This window comes from Apostichopus japonicus, chromosome 8, assembly GCF_037975245.1.
Source record: "Apostichopus japonicus isolate 1M-3 chromosome 8, ASM3797524v1, whole genome shotgun sequence".
Classification (NCBI taxonomy): domain Eukaryota; kingdom Metazoa; phylum Echinodermata; class Holothuroidea; order Aspidochirotida; family Stichopodidae; genus Apostichopus; species Apostichopus japonicus.
The window spans coordinates 31559033-31585233 of record NC_092568.1 but is presented as its reverse complement, the minus strand read 5'-3'; the positions used below and the strand labels follow the sequence as shown (position 1 = coordinate 31585233).

Genomic DNA, 26201 nt, shown 5'->3' with positions numbered 1-26201 from the left:
AAGGTATAGTGGAGGGTGGGAAAGGAGGCACATGGCCCTGGTGCTATTGTCTTTCATTTGTTCATTTTTCCACTAGAACTTGTAGCGAATTGGCTTAGGAAAACAAATATGTGATATCAATTTTAATTTGAATGAATAATGTATTGATTCATCATCACATCGTCTGTCCTATTCTGGTGTCTTAGTCTTAAGATCAGCGAGTCACAAACACATACACACAACAAAAGGAATAGAGCAACACGTTTCATATATCTTTGGAAACCTTTACACACATTTATTGCTAAGCAGTCCACATTCATACACACGGGAAAAACAAAATTTGAACATTATTTTCTGGAAGTACCATATCTTGAAGTCACAAACAGTAGAATAAGAAATCTTAATAGATAACATTATATGTGATGTACACTATATACAATAGATACTGACAGAAATATATAGTTTGCATATGATTTTTCGGCATTTAGACAAGAAAGTAATCATACAGTCAAAATATAATCATACATGATATAGGATTCTAAAGATTATCTATGTTACATTGGGATTACACACACAATATGTATACTGCGTACAAAAGGAATAAATGCACGTTCCAAAAAAAATAGTAATAATAGTTATAATAATAATCACAATTTTCACTTATTTAAAATTCAAAGACAAGGCTTTTTGTAAAACTGGTCAACATGAACAACCACTGGAAAATATTGTCAAATCTATCCAGCCTTGTACTGCACACGTATCAAAACATCAAGAAAAACAGTGATAAAATGAATTCCTTAGTTGTTTTACAATCTTCTTCTCACCATAGATGAATTTTGTATAATAAATGTTAATCTTGACGCCTTAGACATGTTTCCATGGTAACACTAGACTTTTGCAAAGTTCCAAGTGGACATGCTCATACCTAAATGGTATAGGGTGATACTAACAGTAAGTTCACCATATATATCTATATGATTTCAATTATATATATATATATGTATATATATATATATATATAAATTTCTTTTTCACGATGTGGAATAAATCTCTCTGGTTAAATGAAATAGGAGAGTAATTCATTGAAAGTTCATGTATATCCATGACGGCGTGAATTTAAATAAATCACTTATTGAAAAATGAGAAATCATGAAAACCCAGAGATTTCTTGCCAATTTCTTAGATGTATGCTTTTTCTTAACCTATAACAGAAGCTATGACATGCACAGTGATGCGCTGTTAGAATCATGTAAATGACAGTAGTCTTAGTTTGCTGGGAATCTCCTGCTATACAGTGACATCCACAATGTATTTGGAGTTACTCGCGAATCGGAAATGTGGAAAGATACTTGTTGACAACCAAGTAACAAGTTAACTAATGAATGGAAATCAGTCTGAAACAATAATGGCGGGAATAAATGTTTACTGGCTAAAGTAACTATACCAGTCACAATTTAAAAACACATATTTATCAAATTCACCAGGAAACTTGAAATAATTGCCTGCAGTTTGACCAAAATTCTGACCAAATGTATAAATCTATTAAATTGCTTCATAAAAATTATTTTGAATACTTCTGAGTTCTGACGCACCTATTTTGTAAATATAAATTAGAAAGGTTGCATATCTTTTAACAAAGTGAGTTCCATATTACATAAAGTGTAGTGTACACTGTGAAATGTGTAGTGTGCAATTTACAGAATAGTGTGCAATTTGTAGTCAAGTGCGCAATGTGCAGTATCGTGTGCAAAGTGCAGTGTGTAATGTGCAGTGCAGTCCGTGCTATATGCAGTAACATTTAAGAGTGTAGACTGCTAAGTGCGTCATATCGATGGTCTCAAATTTAATGCAAAGGGATAAAGATTAAAGTGGATCAAGCCAGGTTTTTTTTTTCTACCCAGGCACCATCTTGGGTGATTTGGGCAACACTTAGAAATGATATGGAATGTATAACTGGTTAGGTTTGCCCTGTACAACATGCAAGAGCACTCAGGTTCACCCACTTAGTAAGCTGATAACAAAGAGCAAGGGCATTCTTAGTTTTTAAACTGACCACAAAAGATTGACTATAAGTATATTCATGCTATGATTGTCATTACGACATGAACTCAATATGATGTATATGAATCCTTGGATAAGAATGATGAATCACCCCTCATCCCCCCCACCCCACACCTGCCTCACCTCCCCTATCTATTAAAGGGGCATACTAATTCGTTTGTAAGAAGTAATTCTCAACCACTTTGGACAAATTGTTTAGACATAGTAATACTGGTACCTCAGCTCATGCCACGACTATTCACAGATGATCCATTTATTAACCCAGGAAACGTGTTCTATTATCTTGGTAGCAGTTTTTTAATCCTGGCCTCATCATGTTTTACTTGCCATTGTCTAAATTTACTCTCACCTCTCTGTATAATCTTATTAGCTGATGACAAGGGGAGGGATCTCTAGAATACGGTATGCAATCAATCATGTTAGAGATCACAGATGATAGAGGTTTGCTCAACTTTTATGAAGTGAACGATCATAGAAAATATAATTTTCCAGGTTGACAATTTTCAAGCGTATTACATTTTAAAAAGATGACAAATATCAATAGAACTTTCCCAATCAGATTATAGGCCCCACTTAGAACATGTCTTAATGGATTAGCAGTTAAAGGTTTGGGATAACTATAATCCTGTCAACAACTTGTTAACTTTTAAAAAAAAAGTTGAATGAGTTTCTAAATGTAAATTTGTAGTTAAACTGTTATACTTTTGTATCTACATATGATTCCACCCTAACATTTAAAAAGATATTTTGATAAACTTTGCAACTATTATTCTACCCTAGATAGAAACATTTATGACACCACAAAAAACCAGAATAAATGCTTTTTTTAATTTTATATTATCTCTAATTACAAAACTACTTGTGTTCTTGCATAGCCAATACCATGACACCAGAAGCAGGTATTCCTGTCACTGGTTTTTTACATCAACAATTATAAATTCCAAAGCGACATAATTACAGGTATTAAAACAATTGATTCATGAGAATCAAGAAAATTTTGATGCCTAAAATGATACATGATCAAGGTTTATAGTTTGACCGCAATATTCGTTTGGAGGTACATGTAGCATAACTAATCAAGGTTTTTCCATAACATGTTCTTTTGAATATTCAACAAAACTTACGTTGGTTATAACATGTTCTTTTGAATATTTAACAAAACTTAGGTTGATCTTATAGTTTTATATGCAAATTCCAAATAGCTGAATATTACAGGTCTACAACAGGTCATATACTACTACTGACTACTATGATGTGTAAGAAAGGAGTAGAGGGTTTGATTCGTTAAAAATTTTTGACAATATTGATTGCATCACTGCCAACATTCAATGCACCTACTTTGGAAGGTGGTGATTTGATATTTAATAACTTAATCTATGCATGATTCCCACCAAGTCAGGCAAAAGTAGGGTGGGGGAAGGAGGGGTGGGGGGGAAGAATTGTGACAAGAAGAACATATTTTGTCTGGAGTTGTCAATTTTGAATGTATGCTCCCCTGTGACTAGTAATTTTCTCCCCTTAGCCTATACATGCAATGCATTGGGTCTAGGCTTATAGTCTGATTATACATTGGATAATAAAGCTAGGACTAGGCCAGTTAAATTCAGCTATTGCACACATTGATGCACATATCATTAACACGGCAGTTTGGCAAGTGAAACTAATTAATTACAGAAGAGATATAAATTATTCAGTCATTGTTAAGAGCATAAGAACAAGAAGTACAAGTTATTCTCACAGTAACATGATGATGGACAATAAATTCAACACAGCAGAACTAATGCAAATAACAATTAACCAAAATTAAACATATTTTCATTTTGTTCTGAAAAGTCAACAAGTATATCCACCTAAAAGTGAGATGCTACAAATATCTTAGAAGATAATTCTTATAAGTACCTACACAGATAGACCGTCTTCTAATAAACACATGACTTATTGGCCATATAATGCTGCCCATATATGTGTCCTTTAAATCTGCTAGACTAGGACAAGACTCATTTAATGATCGATTTCACTGAGCATTTTGTTACAAAGTCTCTTGCATTTTATTTTACTTTTAGAGAATGACGTATATCATAAAATAGTAACATAAATGTCATCATGATTAATACTTCCAACTTTTTCAGTATATTGCAGAAACTTGAAAGATTACAATTGCTGATTAAAAGATTCAGACCGGATGAAAGAACTTACATAGAATTTGTAATGTGCAGTAAACGATACAACCCCCAATTTCAAGATCTGCTCGTTGAATACGGATCAACCGATCTATACATCATTTACCCTTGTCATAGTAGTCAAAAACGTTTGAAGGATCTGCTTATTTCAAGCCATTTTCTTGAATTAGTTTCCATAAATGTTCAATCATCTTTGCCACGACTAAAATTGTTCCTCTAACGATGTAGTTCAATCGTTTGGCTAGTCAAGTACTTTCATGTCGTAGAATGAAGTAAATATCAACCTCTTTAATAATTTCAACCGAATGCTGAGAACTGATTATAGCCTTTAAATATACTTGTTCATAACATAATAATTTATTTGGCGGTAAACAAAACCTCATACTGATTAATTGTAATGTTATTTTGATTAATACTCAGTAGATTTGGTAAAAATTATAAAAGAAAAGAAACTTAACTGATTAATCTGCCTTAACATTACACTAGCAGTATAATAAAGGACCAGCTGCCTTTATTGCACCAGCAATATGTCAATGACCAGCTAAATACATCACCATTAGTGCACGGGTCAGCCTTCTGATTAATGATTAGTCAATGGCCATAACGGATTAATGATTAACCAACGGATTAATATGGGACGACTGATTGATAAAACACTTGCTCAATCGTTTAATACATAACCGGCAAGAAATAAAATGATAAACACCCATTGTCATCTATAATTATTGTATATACACTGTACAGATAGAAAGACAAGACCCAAATACATGAAAGTAAAAGAAAGCTGAAATCAAAACATTGCAAATGGTTTAAGAAATAAAGCAGTAGAGAGTACACTGCCATGGGTGGACATGTTACACTGCTATGGAGGACATGTTACACTGCTATGGAGGACATGTTACACTGCCATGGGTGGGCATGTTACACTGCTATGGGAGGACATGTTACACTGCTATGGTGGACATGTTACACTGTTATGGAGGACATGTTACACTGCCATGGGAGGACATGTTACACTGCTATGGAGGACATTTGACACTGCTATGGTGGACATGTTACACTGCTATGGAGGACAACTAACTTGTGTAGCTAGATGACCAAAGCACTAACTTGGTGTAGCTAGAACCCAAAGATTATAATATAAGCTATTTTATTAATCCAATTGGATGATCAGGTAAGACAGGAAACAAGAACATGTCTGTGCCACAAGTTGTCTCGGTATTAATTTCTGCTGATTTGTAAGCTTTGCATAATTTGTAAATAAATGGACTGTCAGCCTCAGGTGGTGTACAGAGAAGTACGCAGGGTCCCTCCCATTGTAACCAATGGTCTCACATCAAATTTGTTTCCCAGCATTAAAACTAAACACATCAAATCACCAAATGTTACTTATTCACAGAGTCTGAAAGTGTAAATGAACCAACTTGAGACATGCTGAGAACTAGATCAAGATCGATATAAATCATGGTGGAAAAAGATATGATATAAAAATGTAATAGTTAATGTGGTCTTATTCATGGCTTACAGTCAAAGTGACAAAACAGGTCCTCTTACCTATCGCAGATGGAACCATGTGTTTAATCTGGTTATCATTTTCCATGACTAAAATGCCTTCATGCTGTGCTAAAAACTTTGCAGACATATTTCATGATATGAGACCAGTCTGCCTGAGGCATAACATGCTATGACCTGTTGATAAATATTAGCTTATTTACCATCAAGTCATATCTTGTGCTTACAAGCTAGTATTTTACATGATTCTTAGAAATGACACTTGAAATATTGGAAATCATCGGCAATACAAACCAAACACTGAACATCCCTTCTTTTTCAGGCAAATATGTGAGCAAATCAACTCTGAAAACTTTGCAATGAATTACAAAAGAAATAAAGAAAGAAAGAAAGACAAAGAAGGGAACAAAACGACAGGATATTTCCTGAGTTACATTATGAAATGTTTTAGCAAGCAGCATAGAGCCTACAATGGACATTTTGAAAGTTACAAATAACCACACACCCCTCCCCTCACCCAACAAATAAGGAGTGACGTATTTTCTAAGAAATGAAAAATGGTACCACTTCTTTAAAGGAAAACGCTTTGTTATTTCATTTGCAATAGGCCTTCAGCTTCTATTAGAGATTCCAGCCCCCATTTTCAAAGCTTTTGCACATATAGGAATGTAAACACTGTATCTTGCCCTTACGATACTTATTTTACGTGATCGAAATATTCATACACAGTTTACCTGACTGCCTGTTTACATACATTCCAAAATTTGTATGCTTTTTATCATAACTATTGTCTAATATATTGAGAAAGAAGAAAGAAATAATATCCAAATGAGAAGATAACTTATATGAGAAAAATGACAAGACTATGAATCAAAAAAATAAATTTACATCACTGCAGTAACTGTTGCAATTAATTTTGTCTCTGTATATTCATCTGCAGACTTTACAATTGTCAAGCCTATTCCTTTACACTTTTGCACATATTCTGTGCTAGGACCGTAAACTAAATTAGATTCGATTCTATACGCAAGTTCCTGCCTCCAATTGGTAATACTGTGAACTTTTTTGTAGTTTAATTTTGCCTAAGTTGTATTTATGACATTTGTCCAAACTGGTCTGTTTCTTCCTCTCCTTCTTCTTCTGTCTTCTTATCAAGGCTGGCTTTAATATTTCCTAGACTTGTCGACTACTGCCGGCATCCCCGTCTCATACATACCATTCCTTGGTAGCGTACTCCGGCGGTAGCTTAGGTTTGGGCTTGGGAGGGACTGCTCCATTTGTCTGAGTGGTTGTTGGGAGAAGTGACGTCCTGGTCGCTTCGTCGTAGTTTCTACTCTCGTTTATGTGGTATGATCCCTCGTTTCTATTTCGACATCTGTATAAAACTAAAACAAAGACGATGAAAAGAATTGCTCCGGATGCGACTAGTCCCAGGACCAGACTAGTCTGGGCTAGAAAGTCCAGCCCGCCTCCAGAGCCTTTGACTGTGTCATTCTTCTTCACGTCCTCTGTGACGCCTTCATCTGCCGTTGGGCTTTTAGGCTTTGACTTCACAGGAATGTTGGTTGTCGTGGTAAACGTGAAGTTGTCATTTTTATCTTTCCCTGTGTCAGGGCTTCCGGACCCTGTGGTACAGTCTTCGTCGTCACTGCCGCAATCATCTTCAGGAAGGTGAGCCCCGGGTGTTGTGTCTGGTGAAATGATGCGATCTGCGAAGGAACATTAATATTAAATGAGGGTCAATCGATCGCAGGCACTTCTTGACACCCACATCTGCCACTGAGTTTGAAAATACCCAGTGGTAGTATCAAGCCCAAACTCTACATAGTGATCACACACTTTGGGCTCCCAATATCCAACAACCTGTTTCAGAGCGCTGCATACTTCGCGACATAAATGATCAGCATTTGTTTTGGGTATTTGTTAACAAAAAAATTAAGAGAATAAACTCAATATTGTTATTTCGCACAAATTAAGGGTCTTGCACGGATTTCTCTCATTTCTACACTTGCTTAAATTTGATTATGCTGGTGTAAAAAGTTTGTTCCCGATATGATATAATACAGTAAACAGTCTCTTGCCTTGACACAACAATCAGATATATTGCATAAAAACATAATTACATTTATAATGTAAAAATCAAGGCAGATATGAATGATTGAGGATAAATATATATATATATATATATATATATATATTTATATATATATATATATATCTATATATATATCAATATGAAATGTCCTCAGGTATATGAGCAATGTACATTTTACTTTAAAAAAGAAAGAACAGTGAATAAGGATAAATTGAAAATAGAAACAATTATTATGAAGATTCTGATGTGATTCTGCAGAATGATGGGGGCAAAAATGAGAAATTAGGTGAGTGCAGTTTGGGATTTTCATAAAATAAGTTCATAGAGTGCGGCTTGAGAGATTGACATGCAAACTGAAAAGAAGAACAAAGGAGTAATTATATGAGAAGAAGAATAAAAGAACACGAAGTAGGTTTCTGTCTTTGCAAAAGCTAATGCCATGTATTGACCCATTTCTTCACTTGTTCTTATGTAAATTAATTTGCTTTCTATGTAAAGCACCTTGAGCAGTGACTTTTGTCTACTGATTTGGCACTCATTTATTATTATTATTGTGTAGGACTTAGGAGACTCATGAGTACACTGAGAATGTTATTTAGAACAGGATCGAATGATGCCGTTCCTGAATTTGAGGTATGTACGTAAATGGCTAGCTAGCCATTGCACAAAACAAACAGCCTGAGCATTACGCAGAGTGATATCACAGTACATAAAGACGACACCTAAAGGTTTTATTGAGGATTAGGCTCTGACTGAAAAAATTTGGAATGACAAAAACTCTATAATGACGCTTTTTAAAAATATAATAATAATTTAAGTGACTGAGACATATGTGAATCTGTCACAAAATTCAGGTTTTTATGGGAATTTTGTTTAATAAACGTTTGTAGTAGACCTTATGGGAAAAAGGTTACATGGAATATTGATCAAACTTAAAACTGGTCCATTGCTATAGGCTAGGTGGCTCAGCCTAAAGTTCTTATATGCATTCACATTGTCCATATATATTAGATATATTGAAACTGATGGAAGTAGATAATCTAATTTATAACTGCTGTCTGAGGCTTAAAGTTCCGTTGCTATGCACAATGACGAAAAAAATTAGGAATTTTTCTCCCATGTCTAGAAATATCAATCAAACTTCAAATCGTCAAGATAACTAACAAAAATCAGGATTGTAGAAATGTTTCTTGTTACTTTTAGATAGCTTTTCAGTTTTTGTCAGATTCTTCCAATTTCAAAATTCTTAAATATCCCCTATCGGGTAGAATTTAATTATTCCGAAAAGAGTCTCTTAAACATGTCGTATGACCTTTTCATAAAAGAAAGAGGCAGTAACATTAAGGTTAAAAGAAAAGAAAAAGGAAATAAAGCTACAAGTGCAAAGAAAAAAAAGGTTTTGTCCGGTTGAAAATCATGCCGTAGAACTAAGCCAAAAATAAAACTCCAAAAAACAATAATATGAATACATGTGACAGATGAAGATATCCATTATACCTGCAGTTGCATCTGAGTGTGGAGCGTTTGAAAGATTGAAAAGGAAAGGATTTCGTTAATTCAAGTACGGAATGAATGAATGAATGAATGAACGTTGTCGAGGTATGGTTCCAACATCAACCACACTCGCATGATATGGCACCAAGAAGCTGAAACAACGGAATCTACTTAATAACTGTTGAGAAGGCTTGCAAATGGATCAACTTCTGTAGGAAGTCAAATGGATCAACTTCTGTAAGAAGTCAGCGGATCAACTTCCGGGATGTGGGATCTCACTTTGGAGGCAAAACTCTCCTCTTGAATAGAGCTAGTCAGCAATTAATGGGTTCTGCTGCATAATTATGTTATACTTAGTGCAAATAATAATTATAAGAGACATTAGTCCAGAGTCCAATATTTAAATTAATTATATTATCTTAATATTTAATATTAATCGGTCTGAAAAGCAGCCATTTTGTGATGCTAAGGAGTCACATATGCATTCGCAGAGAGGAAAACCACAACTAAAGCAAGGAATAAGGAAAGTCATAGATGACCATCCAAGGTACACCAGGGAACAAATGTAAATTGAAAGGGAGAAGTACAGATAGATATGTTTACTATTATAGGAGAATGATTCTTGAAGTGAGAATGATTAATTTATTAAATTACATAATGGAATTATCCATATCCAAAGCTGCTAAGTGGTAACAATTTTCACCAGAACGAATGAATCAAAGTTATGGTTTTGTAAAATGATCATATTTCAGTGACAAAGTAATATATGACATGTTGTTTGAATCTCCCAGTGAGATGTGATACTACAGTCACTTAAAGTTAACTCCTTCATGTTTACAGACTCACTTGGTGATAATGGTGGTGCCGTGCACCCTTCATCATCATCAGTTATACAGCCCGAAGTGGTGATGAAAATATTACGGCCATCGACTTCATGTATTCCGTCAGCTGTGGGCATAATCTGATAAATAAGCAAGAACGTTGGAAATGAGGTCAGATGGGCACACAAGTTCTCGTTGGGATTACTCAGTTTAACAAAGAGATTGCTCGTTAGCAAAGACATTTCATGTCAACATCTTTTACTGTAAAAAGAGTGGTAAAGAACAGGAAAAAAAAACACTGATTTACATAATAAAGACATACTCAGAACACCATGAATAGGATTCCAATAAGCTAGGGTTTATAAACCTAGCTAAGGGTGATAATGGACTAACTGTAATTTACATTGGTTTGGTAAAAATTTCTCTTGAAAGGCAATCCAGTGTATCAAATATGATCTTGCACCTGGGCTGTGATGTGCACTCATTCCCTATCAAGGAATTTTTTACAGCTTAACTCAAAAGTGTTACGATGAAGGAAAAGTGTTATAACGTACCAAAGGATTCTTTTTGGGAGGGCCAACTCTCTCACTTGGAGGGTTTTCATTTGAGCTACCAGGGGGGCTTGATACCGTCGGCAGTTTAGAAACCTCTCTTAGATCGTTATCGGTGGAGAACTCTGGCAAGGTTTCCACGGTGGTGATGAGCGTGGTTCCGATTCTGTTTGGGGCCCTAGATGGCCAAGTTTCATCCAGTACCAGGTCTGTCTGGCGCACATCTCCCTGGATCGTGATTCTGGGGTCCCCAGCAGCCGCTATGTCCAATGGCCGGATCTCGTTGTATGAGATGCCGGATAATTGTCCTTCAAATGATCGCTCCACTGCACGCCGCTTGCGTCTTCTTGATGTTAGGCCACGGCCACCGATATTGATAATTTGTTGCTTGTTGAAGTGCTGAGCTTGCCTCCCTTTTGTTAATAAAGAGAATGTTTCAAGTAAAAGAATGTCATTATCATCTAATGTAAAAGCTGAAAAATTCATCTACGAAAACATACCAATTTCTCGAATGAAACAGATTAGTGCCACAAGTGTTTGAACTTTTATGTGTTTAACTTTCTCATTTCTACTTTTTTCTCAGTGATAGAAATGTATTTATTAATTCATCTTGTGGAGGACGCTATGACATTACAAAGTGGACAAAATGGCACCTCCCTAAAGTTTACAAATCTGAATGCCAGTCTAAATTAGTAGTGATATTGTCTTGGTTTATTTATCTGTAATATTTTGGTTCGGGTTGGGTTTGGCGAGAGGGGTGAGGCATCAGTACTGGATTGCACAACTGTGCGTCGTCATGGTTACTTCATTCTCGTTCCCGTACTCTTTGATCAATGGTCTTCGCAACAGACTGTTTGTAATTATCCCTTCATGAAGTTGTTGTTGTTGTTGGAAATAAGTAGTCAGAGGTCTCACCTGCCCGATAATGTTATCAGGTTATCAAAGTTTTAAATGTTGTGGCATATCTTATGGTGTACTGTCAGTACTTATGGCACATTTGTATAACTACTGACAGTGGATTATATAATCATATGAACCACCCCCGCCCCCTCCACCCTCCCCCTAATTGGTATCTTAATCCTAAGAGGTAGGCATGGTTTTAAATGTTTGTGAATGTCTTCACATCATTTCAGTTGTATTGACAGTGCTTATAGCACTACCTAATTGCTAATAGATGTTGCATATGTAACCCACCCTTAGTGAGCAAGGGTCAGTCTTCAATCTTGCATCACGTATAAACTTTATTAAAATGAAGAAGGCAATAGCTTCTCATACCATTTGGCGTAGAAATCATTTGTAGATGACAGTTAATTAATCTGGGTGATCGCCCTTCCTGACAATGTCTAGCTTATCCACATTATTTGAGTATTTTCGTCTTGCTCAAAATAGGTCACGAGAATTAAGCAGGAATTAGATTCATCAGAATGAAGTAAACTCAAAAATGCTACTTGAGATAATGGGAAGATTTGATTTCTAATGACGCTCACCTCTTGGGTATGCATGTTGGGGTGCATTATTGTCAATCTGCAGGGTAGCATTGGCTCCTTTCCTAAAGAAGTGAACCACATGGTACTCGCCATTGTTGATGATGACACTTGTTGCTTTGATGGGAATATCTTCTGTACCAAAGTTGTAAACTACCACCAGCTTCCCTTTTACCTTTGAAGTAACAGAAAGGAAAAGAACAGCAAAACCAATTAACCAAAACTAGGAATTCCATTTGGCTGGGGATTGTGGGTGTGGCATGATGGAAATGATGTACAGTATGAATACATACAATTTCATTTTTAAAAAGTTATACAAGCAATTGAGAACCCTGTCGTGTACAATTAAGTAAAAATCACACAAGCCTGGAACATAAGTTTGGTCATATTAACAGAGCCCTGACAGGGTTATCTGTATAAAATTATATATATTATATATATATTTTTTTCCTTACAATTTCCATCTCGATGTAGTCATCAGAGTCAGCGCTATCGATCCTCATCAGTACAGCATCCTCTGAAGTGGTGACGAAGCCCATGCTGATCTCATCTCTATCTGTGGTCATCCACTGATCCTCTGGCAGAGACAGAGAAATCAACCCTCCTGCTGCACCAAACGCAAAGGTGATGCTCGCTGTCGTGAAAGAAGAGACATGCACCTGGTTAAAGGGTGTGAAGACTCGTGCAAAAAGAAACGTCTAATGCCGGTAATCGGACCTAGTTTCGAATGAGGTGTAACAGAAGTGTTAGACACCACCATCGATCCTAGAAAATACACACACAGCTTGCTACCGTCGGTAATTAGACACTAGTGTACAGTCAGTACATACAGCTGCGGTCAATACCCACAACACAGTGTACATAGCAGCGATGGACATCTCAGGTCCAGATAAAGATAACAAGGTATCACGTTTCATTACTGTCTGCATTTTGTAGCGACAAGAGAAAAACTTCACTTGCAAGCATCGGAAAGTTAACTTTTTAAAGATGGCGGCACGCTGTTTGGGGCCAGTCTTCAGTGTCTTTAAAACTAGCATTTAACAGGTTTTTTTTTTTTTATTTTGTGGGGGGAGTGGGGTGGGGGAGGGTGGATTCTTTGAAGTTCTAAGATGTACTTTATAGAACAAGTTTTAATGCCTCTCTATCATCTTCGAATGTGGAATCAGAGTTCATATATAAAGAAATTTCCAAAAGAAGATTTGACTTCTTTTCTCTCTCTCTCTCTCTCTCTCTCGATTCACTGATGTCATAAAAATGGTTTTTATAGAGAAAGGTTTTACCTCTCTAACTTATGTGATTGTGTGTATGAAAAGAAAAGAACGAAAGTAAGAAGTAAAGAAAGAAAAGTATGAAATACAACCATTAGGCTAAAAGCCCAGAACAAGGACATTAAGTATTTTCTTTATAAAACAACTCTAAAGGTATAAATCTCCTTGACAACCGAGCAGATAAAAATACACAAAATGTTTGCTTTGCAGTGCAATCATCATTTAAGATTACTAAGATAAGTTTAAGTAAACGGAGCAACTGGTTTCTATTCCATTCTAGCCAATAATTTATTTGCTTGTTCAAATTGTTTTGTAATTTTTCAGTCAGTTTTTTGTTGTTGTTTCCTATAAAGTAGTAACGTTTCCAGTGAGTGATAACACTCCATTTTACTTTATTTCTTTTTCGTCTCACAGATTGACAAACTGATATTAATCCTCATTTCTTAAATTAATCATAACTTATTCTGTTTCCTTGTTTTATATCATGCCATCTTAACGATATAGAATCAAGCCTTTATATGTAAAGTATGTCATGAATATGCAACATAGCTACAACAACTGTGATACAAAACCTGTCTGAAACTAGTGGGCTTTTCCTCACAGGCTCTTATAAATCAGAGTACTGTTATAGTTTTCAAGAGTGATTTGAAGGAGATCCTGTACTCCCTCACTTTGTATTCCCAGACTAAATTATCAATTAAGAAAAACTAATTGTATTTAACTGTTACTAAACCACACTTGAAGACCTATGGTTACGGAAGCTTGGAATACCCTGGCTCTTATCTCTGGAACAAGTTACCAGATCACATGCAAACATGCTATAAACTTAGACTTTCAAAAGTCTATTTAAGACCCATTTTGCACTTGTTCTTTTGTAAATTAATTTACTTTCTTTGTAAAGTGCCTTGAGCAGTGACTTTTGTTTACTGATTTGGCCCTATATAAGTCTCATTTATTATTATTATTATTATTAATTGCATACTATTAGTAATTTGGCTTTATGGTGACATTGTTGCTTGTTGAAATCTCAGCATCAGGGACAAGTATTAAATTTTCTAGCATACCAATGTCCTCTTAGACAGGATTCACACGGGTGCTTACATTCGCTGCAGTTTTTGCCAGTAAAGCTGGTGGCACTGCAGTCACATGTGACCGCTTCCCATCCTGCCAGGCAGAGACCTCCATTATCACAGACATCTTCATTGCAGAAGGTTGACAACTCTGGAGAGAAAAATACCACAATGAACCATGAATGCAACTAATCTACCACTATAAATCTCCCAGGTTGGGGGGGGGGGGTTAAAAAGGATGGATGCCACTTTATGAACCAAAAACTTTTTACTAAAAGGGAGTTTGAAAGGAAAGAAGTCAGCCATAGCTATTAACAGATTTTATGGAAAAAATGATGGATTCATATTACAGACAAGATACTAGTAATATTGTAGTAACAAAAGGCTGCATTCTTTTCCCCCTCACTTTGCTTTCTGAATACTTTGGTGCTTAAATCCATCTTAGATTTCTGTAAACTTGGTTACATTTTTACACCATTTTCATCGGTGGTGTATTAATGTAACCCAGAGTACTCAAAAAGGACAAAGTTTATATGCGTCCTTCTTCAGAAGAGACATAGCTATCTGAGAGAATTACAGTATGATATTAATACCACATTAAACAGCACTTGGTGAACGTAGAATTTCATTGAATCTTATACAACCAGGGTCTACTAACAGTTCTATTAAATGTGTAGATCACTGATTGATCCTATATAGATGCATCAGTGATTTCACATATTTTGTAGACATACTGAGGCCTAATGTATATATTACAGGTAGTAAACATATGGTCCATTTGTTACATCTGGTGTCAAACTAGCCAAAAATGATTAAAACATGAAATTGCCTTCTAAAAGAAAGAAAAACTTAAACCAAAAAGAAAACTCCTTCCTTCCAGTACCGGTGTCACTACTGCTATCCCAGGTTGAGTACCAAGTTGGTCAATGAAGGGTACAATTATACATCGAAGTGCGGCAGTCAATGAAGATTACAAATATGCGTTGAAGTGCATTGGTCAATGTAGGTTACGATTATCCGTTGAAGTGCAGCGGTCAATGAAGGTTACAATTATACGGTGAAGTGCAGCAGTCAATGAAGGTTACAATTATACGTTGAAGTGCAGCACTTTCTATGCTTGGGGTCTGCCTGGCTGTAATTTGCAGCAAAAGTATCGATCCAAATATCATCATACTTGATCAACTCAGACACGTTCCCTCACCTCTAGCTCCTTTGTCAACCCCCCCCCCAACCAACCCCTTCCTTCCAACTTTATTAACGACTGATGATTCTCGCAAGATGATGCACCTGTGAAAGTGACAAAGTCAGAAGATGTGATCTTTAAAATAAGGATGATTAAACTCACCAGTGCACCCCTCCTTTAGCTGGTCGTTCTTTGCCTTCTCGGCTGAGAGGTCTTGATGCTCGTAGTTTATCTCCAGCGAACCGAAGCATCCCTGGTAGCCAGTCCTAGACTGAACCATGACGGGCAAGCTACCGTAATCTGATTCCAACATTCCACCAACTCGAAGATTCTCCGTCAGGTCGATATTGGAGGCCCCCTCGGCGGCCCTGTCAGCTGCGGCGATTCCGTCCACCATCAGCAGGTCTCGGTCTCTGCTGTTACGGAAGATCCAGACCTCGTGCCATTTGTTGTCGTTCAACGGGTGCATGGTGCTGTCCTGAATGGACGTGGAACCAGAGCCACGGTTGAAGACGTAGTGGAGACGGCCGGCCAACAGCTCGACGGCGATGAAATCTTGGCCGATGCCACGATCGAAGAAAATCAGGCCCTCGGGTTCCGTGGTCTTGAAGTGAAAGAAGAAGGTCAGTCTAGGATACGTGGATGGAGTCTGGAGTGAAACAAAGACCTCCTTGGTCTGGAATGTAAACGGGCTGACAACTGGACGAGGAGGGATGTCGTCTTCGAATGATGCGGTGACCATGATGCTGCTCACCGAATACTTTTCCGCGAGTTCGAAATAATATTTACTGTTGTATACAAACTGCTCCATTTGACCGATGAATCCTGGTGGGTTGAGATGATTTTCTGGACTCACATAGCCTCCAATGTCAATATAATGATTGTCCAGGATTCCTCCTTCAAACTCCTCTGGAGCTATTTGGACACAAAGGAAAACAATCACATCTTTATCAATTTGGTCTCTCTTTGAAATTCATGGAATGTCAAATCAATCATTTGGGGCTCTTTTTCACTGCAAATGGTTTGACTAACAGAATCCATCGCTGCAAATAATGTTAGTTTGTATTGCTTTTCCTTTATTGATTTCAGACAGTATTTATTATATTTCTATAACACAAAGCTATAACGAATCTTGCTACAGAGTGTCGTAAATTTGTAAACAACACCTGCAATCATGAATAAAGATAGCCAAATTAAAAGTGTCAACGTTTAGGAGTATATACTTCTGGTTCTAGCCACATCATTTTACCCTTGATGAATTTTTGCCTCTGTGTAGAAAGCAAATGGAATGCTAGGTTTCTTGCACTATATCAATTACAAAAATGTGTAAAAGTAAGAGGGCCTGACATTACGATCCTGGCAGGATCTTATTCAGAGGCAGGCTCTTCATTCAGCCTCTGAAAAAGATCCTGTTGGATCGAAATATCAGCCCCTCTTACATTTACACATTCTCTAACACAGGCTCTTTAGTGGATAAACATTTTGCTAACAGTTTTGTTTAATTTTTATTTCAATTACAAAAAGGAAGGATTTTTTGTTTGTTTATCTTACTGAAAAGTTTAAGCTAAATTTTTTAAATTCTCCCTCAGAGAAAGGTAATCAGGTAAAATAAGAGGTTAGAAAAGGTGAAAAGAAGAACATCACTTCAATGAAACTCTAACTTTTATTATATTAAAGTGGGTCATACCATTATTCTGTATCGTGGGTCATACCATTATTCTGTAACAGGTTTTGTTTTTCCATCTCTCTTTCGTACAACAATGAGAAGTTCTGATGAATTGAAATGTTGCACCTGTCACAGGTGACCTTGGACACCTGGACTTACCTCTTCCTTGTGTTATATTATAGGCTGATTATGGATACAGGAAAAAGACCCCAGAAGGCAGTGAAAGAAATCCAGCAGGTGAGCAAAAGGTCAGAGTTGAAGAGGTTCAAAGGTCAAAGTTCAGAAGTAGTTGAAGAGTTGAAGAGAACAGGTGAAAGAGCATGGCCATGAGATAAGAAGAGGATTTGAGAAATGGAGAGAGAGAGAAAATCAAAGAAAACATTTATGATGATGCAAACATGACAACCAGAAGAGAAGAAAGAAAAAAATAACAAGAACAAAAAACAAAGCTCAAGTTCAATTTGTTGCAATCGAATAACAAGAAGGATACCAAGTTGATCAAACAGCAAAAGAAATACTCACAGGGGTTACCTTTTTTATTTAGAGGGGTGGGAAAAGAAATGAAATTTCTGCAAGATGAATCATCAGTCGTGATGGAAGAGTTGAATGTGAGTGAGCCTCGTCTCAGCAAAGATCCAGAAAAGAATGTATAGTTGATGGAACTTTTTTTTCGGACTTCAAAAAAATTCTTTGATAAATATAACAACTCAATTAATGTCAGACTACATTGTAATTCTGTTTGAATAATAAAAGTTTTGCCAAAGAATTCAAAGTAAATATTGAACAAATGGCTTGGAAGATGCTGTGATGCAATGTGAAATTAGACAGATGTCAGAGCTTTCAAAGTTTTGGTAAAGAAGTATTCCCTGTAAATGCATATGGCATGTTTTGTGCAACTGATATTGTCAAACAATATCATCCCAAAATATGCTAATGGCAGACCATTTCTGGTCACTATGGATCAAACTCTGCACTGCATAGAGAACAATTTGTAGAAATTAAAAACAATTGTCCCAAAATGACAATACTTTCTTTTGTTGTGTTTCTTTTTTCTTTTCTAAGCATACTCATAATTTGAGACGACTCAACAAACTTGTAGTTACCCATAATGCAAAGGGGCCTGCGACTGATAGCAAGAAAAACTGTACTTTTACTAAAAAATGTGCAATTTTTGTGCTTGATCATTCCGCAGTGCTGCGATTTTTTTTTGCTTTGTAAGAGCAGCGACCTTTTTCATTTCTTGAACATCATTCTTTCTTATTTGACAAAAATTCCAATCGTTCACGATCCTCCCTCATTTGAATTTTCATAGTTCAAAGAGCAATTTTTTAGGGGAGGGGGAGGGGGGGAGGAAAACAAATATTTGTAACCCCTCTGAGTATAGACAGTATAGTTCAGAGATTTCAGGATTAAGCAGAAAGAAAGATTTGGGGAGATCTGAAGGAAAGCCAGCAATCGAGCATTCACATAGCAGAAGGGTTCAGAAGTAAGCGATAAAGAGGTTCGTTAGAAAGAGGGATGACGCAGAGGGATTCGAAAACAAGTCTGGAATTTTTCTTCAAAAAGAGTGATGGTCAAGAAAAGCGAAAAGATTCTTTTTTGAAAAGGAAAAAAAGGATTGCCTTTTGTTACCATAGCGATAGAGAAGAAAAGAAGAAATGAAACGACTGGAGCCATAATCGATTTGGATATTTCTACATATCATAATTTTCTTGACAACTAGTGTTGTTTCATGAATGTAATATCATTTTTTCATGTGTTAATATTAGCATCCAACTAGCTCAAAATCACTGCAGGAGCCATTACCACTTTACCCATTCATCCAATTTTACTAGTTTCTCTACATCTAAGAAACAGGCACGCCAACAATTTAAGATATCATAAACCATTTATTAACTTTTGAATTTGAGGTGAAACCAAAGAAGAGTGTGCAAAAAAATAATACACATATTATATTTATATATGCAGTATTTTAAGGTAAAATATAGGAATGAGATTTAAATGAAATTTAACTAACATCACAAAAAGTCAAAGAAAGAATGAAGAAAAAAAAGGGGGAGATGAGGTCGTGTATTTTGTGTTCTTGTGTAAAGAACGCATCCACATATGAAACAAAGGTACGGTGGTCACTTGGTGAATAAATCCACTGGATGTGAATGTCTAAAGGTGAAAGTTCACATTGTTGTGCAACATGCAATGAGGATAATAAGATATGTGCACACTGCTTACGAAGTTCCTGTGAAATGATTTGTAAAAAGGATTATAAGCTAACACTGCAATCTGTTCCACACATGGATTTATAATGCAAAAGAGAACAAGTATTAAAAGACAGAGAAAGTATATCTATATCTTTTCAGACATCTACACCAGATGACTGCCACATTATTGCTATTATAGCTTTATTAGAACCACCATGTATATAACACCTGTTCGATGGCTCACGTCGTGTTCCATTCACACCAGGAACTCAGAAAATAAAATACTCTGCTATTTCCTGCTGGGCTTAGAAAAGGGGCAACAGAAGCTTAATCTCTTAAACCTATGTCGGAGAGTAAATATTTTACTGCTCCTGACTTTAGCTGAACATCCAGAAGTACCAGCTGTAGGATCCGTTATCCGTTACATTAACAACAGGAGTATACGAGATAAAACACCCAACAACTCCTGGAACATTCAGAAAAATTCATTTTTGAAAGAGAGCTATTGTTATTCACGCTGGATATGAGAGATGATACATACCCCATCTTCAATAAAAAGTGTCTTCACTGTCAATAACAAATCCCACGTGAGTCTACTCTACTAATTCTACAATTGTACCCAAAAAGGACAGATTTTAAGGCATCCATCCCAAACCTTTTATAGAAGGGTAAATCCCTTTCACAGCAAAACATGCACGACAGGATCAAATATGGCATGGTGCAACCATAGGGGGCACTTTTCCATTTTACCATTACAGCATCGGTCTGTTTGCTACTCGAGAACGAGTTCAGTGTTAATCTCTACACTCAACGTCCGATTTGTCACAGAGTAAATGCAGATCAAAGCCCGTAAGTTTGGATCAATAGACTTGGATCAATGTAGGATAAAACCTTCGCTCAGGGTTAAATTTGTAATGTAAATGCAGCTGGAAGATGAGCCCGATCCGCTTCGACCTTTTTAATACTTCCTTTGTTAACTGTTATTTGTGTAGTTTGACACAATAGTTGTAGCCATTAATAGCAGTGCCGCAGATCACACGGCTTCAAGCATATTTCTTCTCAGTAAATAATAACTCAACATTCTGGTCGCTGATCCCAGGGCGGAGTCTGATAGCAATTAAGGGGGGAGGGGGTCTGTTGCCAAACACCCAGAGGTTCAAACTCGGTCCACCTTTTTGTAATGCTGAACACAGGGTGTGGGGTCCATTTTGTAATGCACAAGTGTCTGATCAAGGTTTCATCACCGGTGATGCAGGACCTGTCCTTCAAAAGGAAACAAAACCCCAACCATCATCAATATTCATCTGTTTGATAGAGATCATGATCACAAACAACTTCCACAAGCAGCTGTTATAGAAAAATCTTATTCCATATGGGATATATACCACAGATTTCATGTTCTGGTGGCAGACTTGTTCAAGTCTTAATATAACATCGTTTCGAGCCACATGTGCTTCAATTTGTTATGCTTTTCTTTATTTATTTTATTGATGGTTTATTTTCTCTCTGGAGATGAGTTTTGCAAATGTTCAATCTAAAATATTAAAGCTCTTTACATGACTTAGCGTTGGCATTGGCTTCAGTGTTAACACTGTTGGCCCTCTGCCTTGAAATATGAAAATAAAGTCAAAGAGAAAATTCAAAGGAAAAAAAGGTTTCAGATCCTAGTGACATTATGACATCACAGATTTACAAGATTCAGGATGGACATGACAACTTTTCTTCTGTCCCCCCTCCTTGTTCCCCCCCCCCATCACTCCTCTTCTCATAGCTCTCTTCCACCCTTTTTTCTCCACACCTTTCTGTCTTGTCCTTCTCCAGTTTATTCCCTACCCCTTTCTCTTAATCCTCTCTTTGTCCCTCCACTGTTTATCTCCTACCTCTCCTCTTCCCCTGCTGGTTTCTATCTTTCTTCTCTCCACCCCTTGTCTACTAATCCCCTTACATCTATCTCTTTGTGTTCACCATGCTCAATAACTCCTCTGTACTCTGTGCGTGTTTTTGTCCCTTCTGTTACTTGTCATATATCCTTTGAAGAAGATCCAGCTAGGATCGAAACGTCAGGCCAACTTACTTTTACACATTCTCCTACACAGGCTCTCTAGTGGATAAGCAGTTTGCTAACAGTTTTATTTTATTTTAGATTTACAAGATGACAGATCCCAGACATGACTTTTAAGCTAGGATATCTCCTAAATAGAACAAGATTTTGCTAAATATAGCTGTTTTGGGAAGTATATTCCTAGTAATGATCTCTGTTGTATTTGGTAAAGACTTTGGTTGGGGTGTTGTCCACATTTAATCTAACCAACTTTGCAGAGTATAGACAGAACAGAAAGTCCAACAAATACTGTTTATTGCTGGCTGTTGGAAATGGTTTTATAAGTGCTTCAAATATTTACTCTTTGTGAAAAGACCCTCAAAAAGTTGAAATTTTCAGTCTGTGCTTCATGATAATTAGCCATTAACTCTACTGCAACAAAATTTTCAGAGCAGTACACTTTGGTGAGTATAAACAGTTGAATTATTTAAAGACCATACTATACCTACCTATTCAACTTTCTTTTAATCCTGTAACCATGGATACTTATATATGCAAAACATATGCAATATGAAACATACAATGAAAGCATTGCGAAGGTACACAGTAGCTAGCTTACAATTTATGCTGCACTGAAGTGAATATAATCAGAGCTTGTGGCATGTCAAAGATAATAAGAGCATGGAGCATGTCAAAAGTTGGTAATAACTTTAATAGTAAATGACTTAGAATGACTTCAAATGTTCATTATAGTAATTACTAAACATGGAGTATTCAACTGTAGGTCTGAAATAATGGAGAGTTGTTCAAATTGTTGATTTAAGTCCGCACAAGTACTCTCATCGTTGTTCCAGTAATTGCTCCTGACTGTTTATCTCAACAAATATATGCAATCACACAAATGTTGTTTCATAACTTTCCAACATTGGTTCCAGTCATCTTTCAAAATCCTGTTTAAACAACTTGAAACTATGAAATTACTAATATACTGATAACCAGCATTGACTGCATCCATTTGCTTTGTTACTGATGGCTTTTAAAACAAACACATAATAATGACTACCATTCTCATACCAGTAATTCAATGCTGTAATGATATACAGTACCAGTACCACACTTGTTTGATTTCTTTTTAATGTTTACACTCTATATTTGCAAGTCAGGCTATAATAAGTAGATCTGACATTACAAGCATTATCTTGTGTTTTATGTCATAAAAGCAGACTGAAGTTAGACTAATTCTTGCAGAGACCTTCATGCTACACCTCCCTGTACTGCTGTGATAACAACTACCCACAGCAGCAGTTGATAACCACAAACTCTTGTGTTATAATCTGCAAGATCCACCACCTTCAGTGGGGCTTTAACTTAAAAGTCAGCCCAGAGTTAACCCATGTCCCAAAGGTAACACGTACACCATCACCACACATTTTGCTTACAGGATAACCACACAGTCCTCGATGAAGTGAGAACCCCAGTTCTCTGTATAAAGTTTGTTAAATCTGCTTAGTTCTAGACCATGAGCAAAAATGACCTCAGAAAATGTTCAAAGAATTTAATGAGGAGGGATAAATTTACAGGCCAGACCATAGCAAAATGGAGACAAAAAATAAATAGCTTGACCCTTACAACCACTAGCTCACAGCGTATCCAGACTTCATCCAAGTGTACAATTTGTTGCATTGGTAGATTTATCGCATATCATTGAATGGCAGGCTTGAAGTGACACTATACAAAACTTCATACCGAACTGACACAATTCACTGAATGTGTAGCTTACATACTTAGCGGCTCCATTTTGCTAATTGCATTGTTTCCTACCAGACAATACTTATATAAGAGTGGCCCCATTTTGCTAATTGCCTTCCTTCCTGCCAGACGATACTTACCCTCTGACCGTTCTGTGTTATCCACCGTCACCATCAGGGTGCTCTCCTGGCGAACCACGTGGACTGAATGCCAGTTATTATTGTCCAGGTGGTCGCCCACTGTGAGCACAGTCCTCCCACTCCCAAAGTTGGTGGTGACCCTGACGTGGCCTTGGTGTAACTCGATCAACATGACATCGATGGTACCCGGAGAAGAGGTCTCAACGAGCATACCCTCGGGGAACCGTGTCTTGAAACGAAAGAAGATGTCTTCAAACTTGGTCTGGGTCCTTCTTTTCAGGGTAACTCTGACGTACGATACTCCATTGAAGGACACGCGGGTAGCATCTGAAGGAAAGAATCACAAATCTGATCAGATTTCAACAATTAAGTTACAATTGTAAACCTTGATTATAAAGTGGGACAGAAATATTTTTTTACCGAATCACCCATGTATTACTTAAAATGAGATTGCTATTGAAATATCAAACTCAGATGGCATTATTCACATATTTATATCACCAACCTGATTGTTTAATTTTATAGTGAGTAACAAATTGTCTCCACATTCCACCCAACCCCCCCCCCCCCCCCTTCCAAAACAATTCCACTGAAGTATCAAACACATTTTAAAATTGTTGCATAAATTTTAAAGCAAATGTTTACAACCATGCAGAAATCATGTTTTTTCTTCTTCAAAGTAAACATGAAGTTGTATTGCAGCTTTATAGGCCTATAGAGAATCCTTCATTGCATGTATATATACTGTAGATATACTTTGCATAGAGAATCAAGTGGCAGAGTGCTATTGTCATTTTTGGGCAAAGCTAGCAAATTAATTACTACATAACTGTAGCTTAATTGCCTGAGAAGACTGTGTTCCTAACTTTGTCAGGAACATGTGGTTCTTGATGAAACATAAATTTGGTAGACAGTTGAATAAAGATCTGTAATGCCGTCAGCCAGCAAAGGAATGCACACAGTGGTCTCTATGACGATGATATGCAAATGATGCAATAATCATACATTCTCTCAACCTCTTATAAACATCATGTATGCAGTTCCATGCTGCTTCAAGTGAGCAAATTATAGTACCAGTTATCCTTGTGGACAAGAGAAAGGAGATTCACTTAATTGATGTCCACGACAGGTAACAATTAAGAATAACACAGTGTGGAGTAACGAATGAAAGTTTGTAGACGATACAACTGCTGTCATTGAGGGCACATGTGCATGTTCCTCCACATTTTCAACTGTTGTACTGCACCTTCCATCTTTCTCAAACCTCTCCCTGAATTATCACTGGTAATAGCAATGTTAGTACTTTTTAATAAAGGTAATTAAAGATTCTCAATACAGGATAGAATCGGTGACTTCATTTGTCTTTATCTTACGACTGCTCTCAGTGCCTTTTATCATGTTATCTATCTCAAACTTTGCCCTCTTAGGTAAGTTTTGCGCCTTATAGGCTGAAATCTCAAGTACTAATAGGCCGTAAGGATCATCTGGGAGAATAGCAAGGTAATTTGCATATTCTCTTTTACTTCCTTACCATATAGTATATTCTATTTTAAACAGTCCACGAGGCAAGACATGGACTGTATACTTTATCAAATATCACATTTGCAATGCTGATGATTACAACCTCAGTGCAACCGTATCAGAGCATATTAAACAAGAGAGAGCATCTTGACCATGAGATTTTGAGAGAAAAGATTCCGTAGCTAAGAGCATCCATATCAGAAATGATGAATTTGCTAGTATCATCCGATACGTACATGCATCCTTACGTTATTGGTATAAGAATCGATGAGCGACCAGGAGCTGATACTACATGGTAATGCTGAGTGGTGTTAAGTATGCATGATCACTGCTTCTGTTATACTCTTGACCTGTACTATCAACAACAAGAAATAGTTCAAGGGAGCTGGTAGAGGCTTTTCCTCAGCTGTTACCTTGGCAACCAGACTATCAGAAATGACAGAGTGCAGTTGTGATTTATTCGTGCGAATAACTTGCACCTAAATACAGAAAAACTTCCAAGCTATGATAAGGGTGCAATGGAAGGGTATAAGAGTCAACAGCAAAAAAATTAAACAAACAAAAAGCTTCACCCTGCTACTGTACCTCTACCATGCTGCAAATTTATGATCAAAGTTCAATGGATTAGCCAAAAAACAATGGCATCTGTAAAGTTTTCTAATGATTCAATAAGGGAAAAGTTTTTATTCAAAATCATTAGCCAAGGAGCCAAAGTATACACTTTGGACTTGTTCACAGTGAAGAATGAGCAGAGGATCAAATCCAGATCAGAACCATGCTTGAGATCAATTTTCCAGTGTGAACATTGTGGCAATCAGGATCTGACATGGAGCTACTTCGTTGCCTCATTGAGGGAGGCCAGATTCCAGATCACTAAATTTCTGTCTGATGACCTGAGATCACAACAGACGAATTATGTAATACTCTCTTAGGTTTGCACACTAACCGATAGTTTGTTGCATAAAATACTTCTTGTTTATTTTCCAAACACTGGTTCAGGTTTGATAGGTTCAATGTCATCATGGTGTTAGTGTTAAGTCCTTTAGCAACTGTTTGCTCAAAGCGTACGCAGCACTAGTGATTACAAAGTGCACATTTTCACATTGAATTATGTATATTTAGGCATTATCTTTCGAAGATGAAAAAAGATGAACATATAGGTTTGGCTACCAATGAGGTCCACCTTTA

The 26201-nt window shown here is 36.8% G+C and overlaps 1 protein-coding gene across 7 annotated transcripts in view; it reads right to left on the bottom strand.

The window, feature by feature from the left end:
- Positions 1–242: 242 nt before the first annotated feature.
- Positions 243–26201, bottom strand: part of LOC139971586 (neurexin-3-like) — a 158197-nt gene continuing 132238 nt past the window's right edge. For 4 of the 7 annotated variants that reach the window (XM_071978203.1, XM_071978199.1, XM_071978204.1 and 1 more), the window contains 9 exons: positions 23493–23819; positions 17524–17547; positions 15861–16613; positions 14547–14666; positions 12633–12811; positions 12181–12352; positions 10697–11106; positions 10168–10282; positions 243–7441 (listed from right to left, as the gene is read on the bottom strand). In XM_071978203.1, coding sequence (XP_071834304.1) covers positions 6939–7441; positions 10168–10282; positions 10697–11106; positions 12181–12352; positions 12633–12811; positions 14547–14666; positions 15861–16613; positions 17524–17547; positions 23493–23819 — 2603 coding nt within the window. In that variant the 3' untranslated portion in view covers positions 243–6938. Of the gene's footprint in view, positions 7442–9097; positions 9337–10167; positions 10283–10696; positions 11107–12180; positions 12353–12626; positions 12812–14546; positions 14667–15860; positions 16614–17523; positions 17548–23492; positions 23820–26201 lie in introns of those variants that run through there. The other 3 variants (XM_071978200.1, XM_071978205.1, XM_071978202.1) reach the window with 3 other exon arrangements.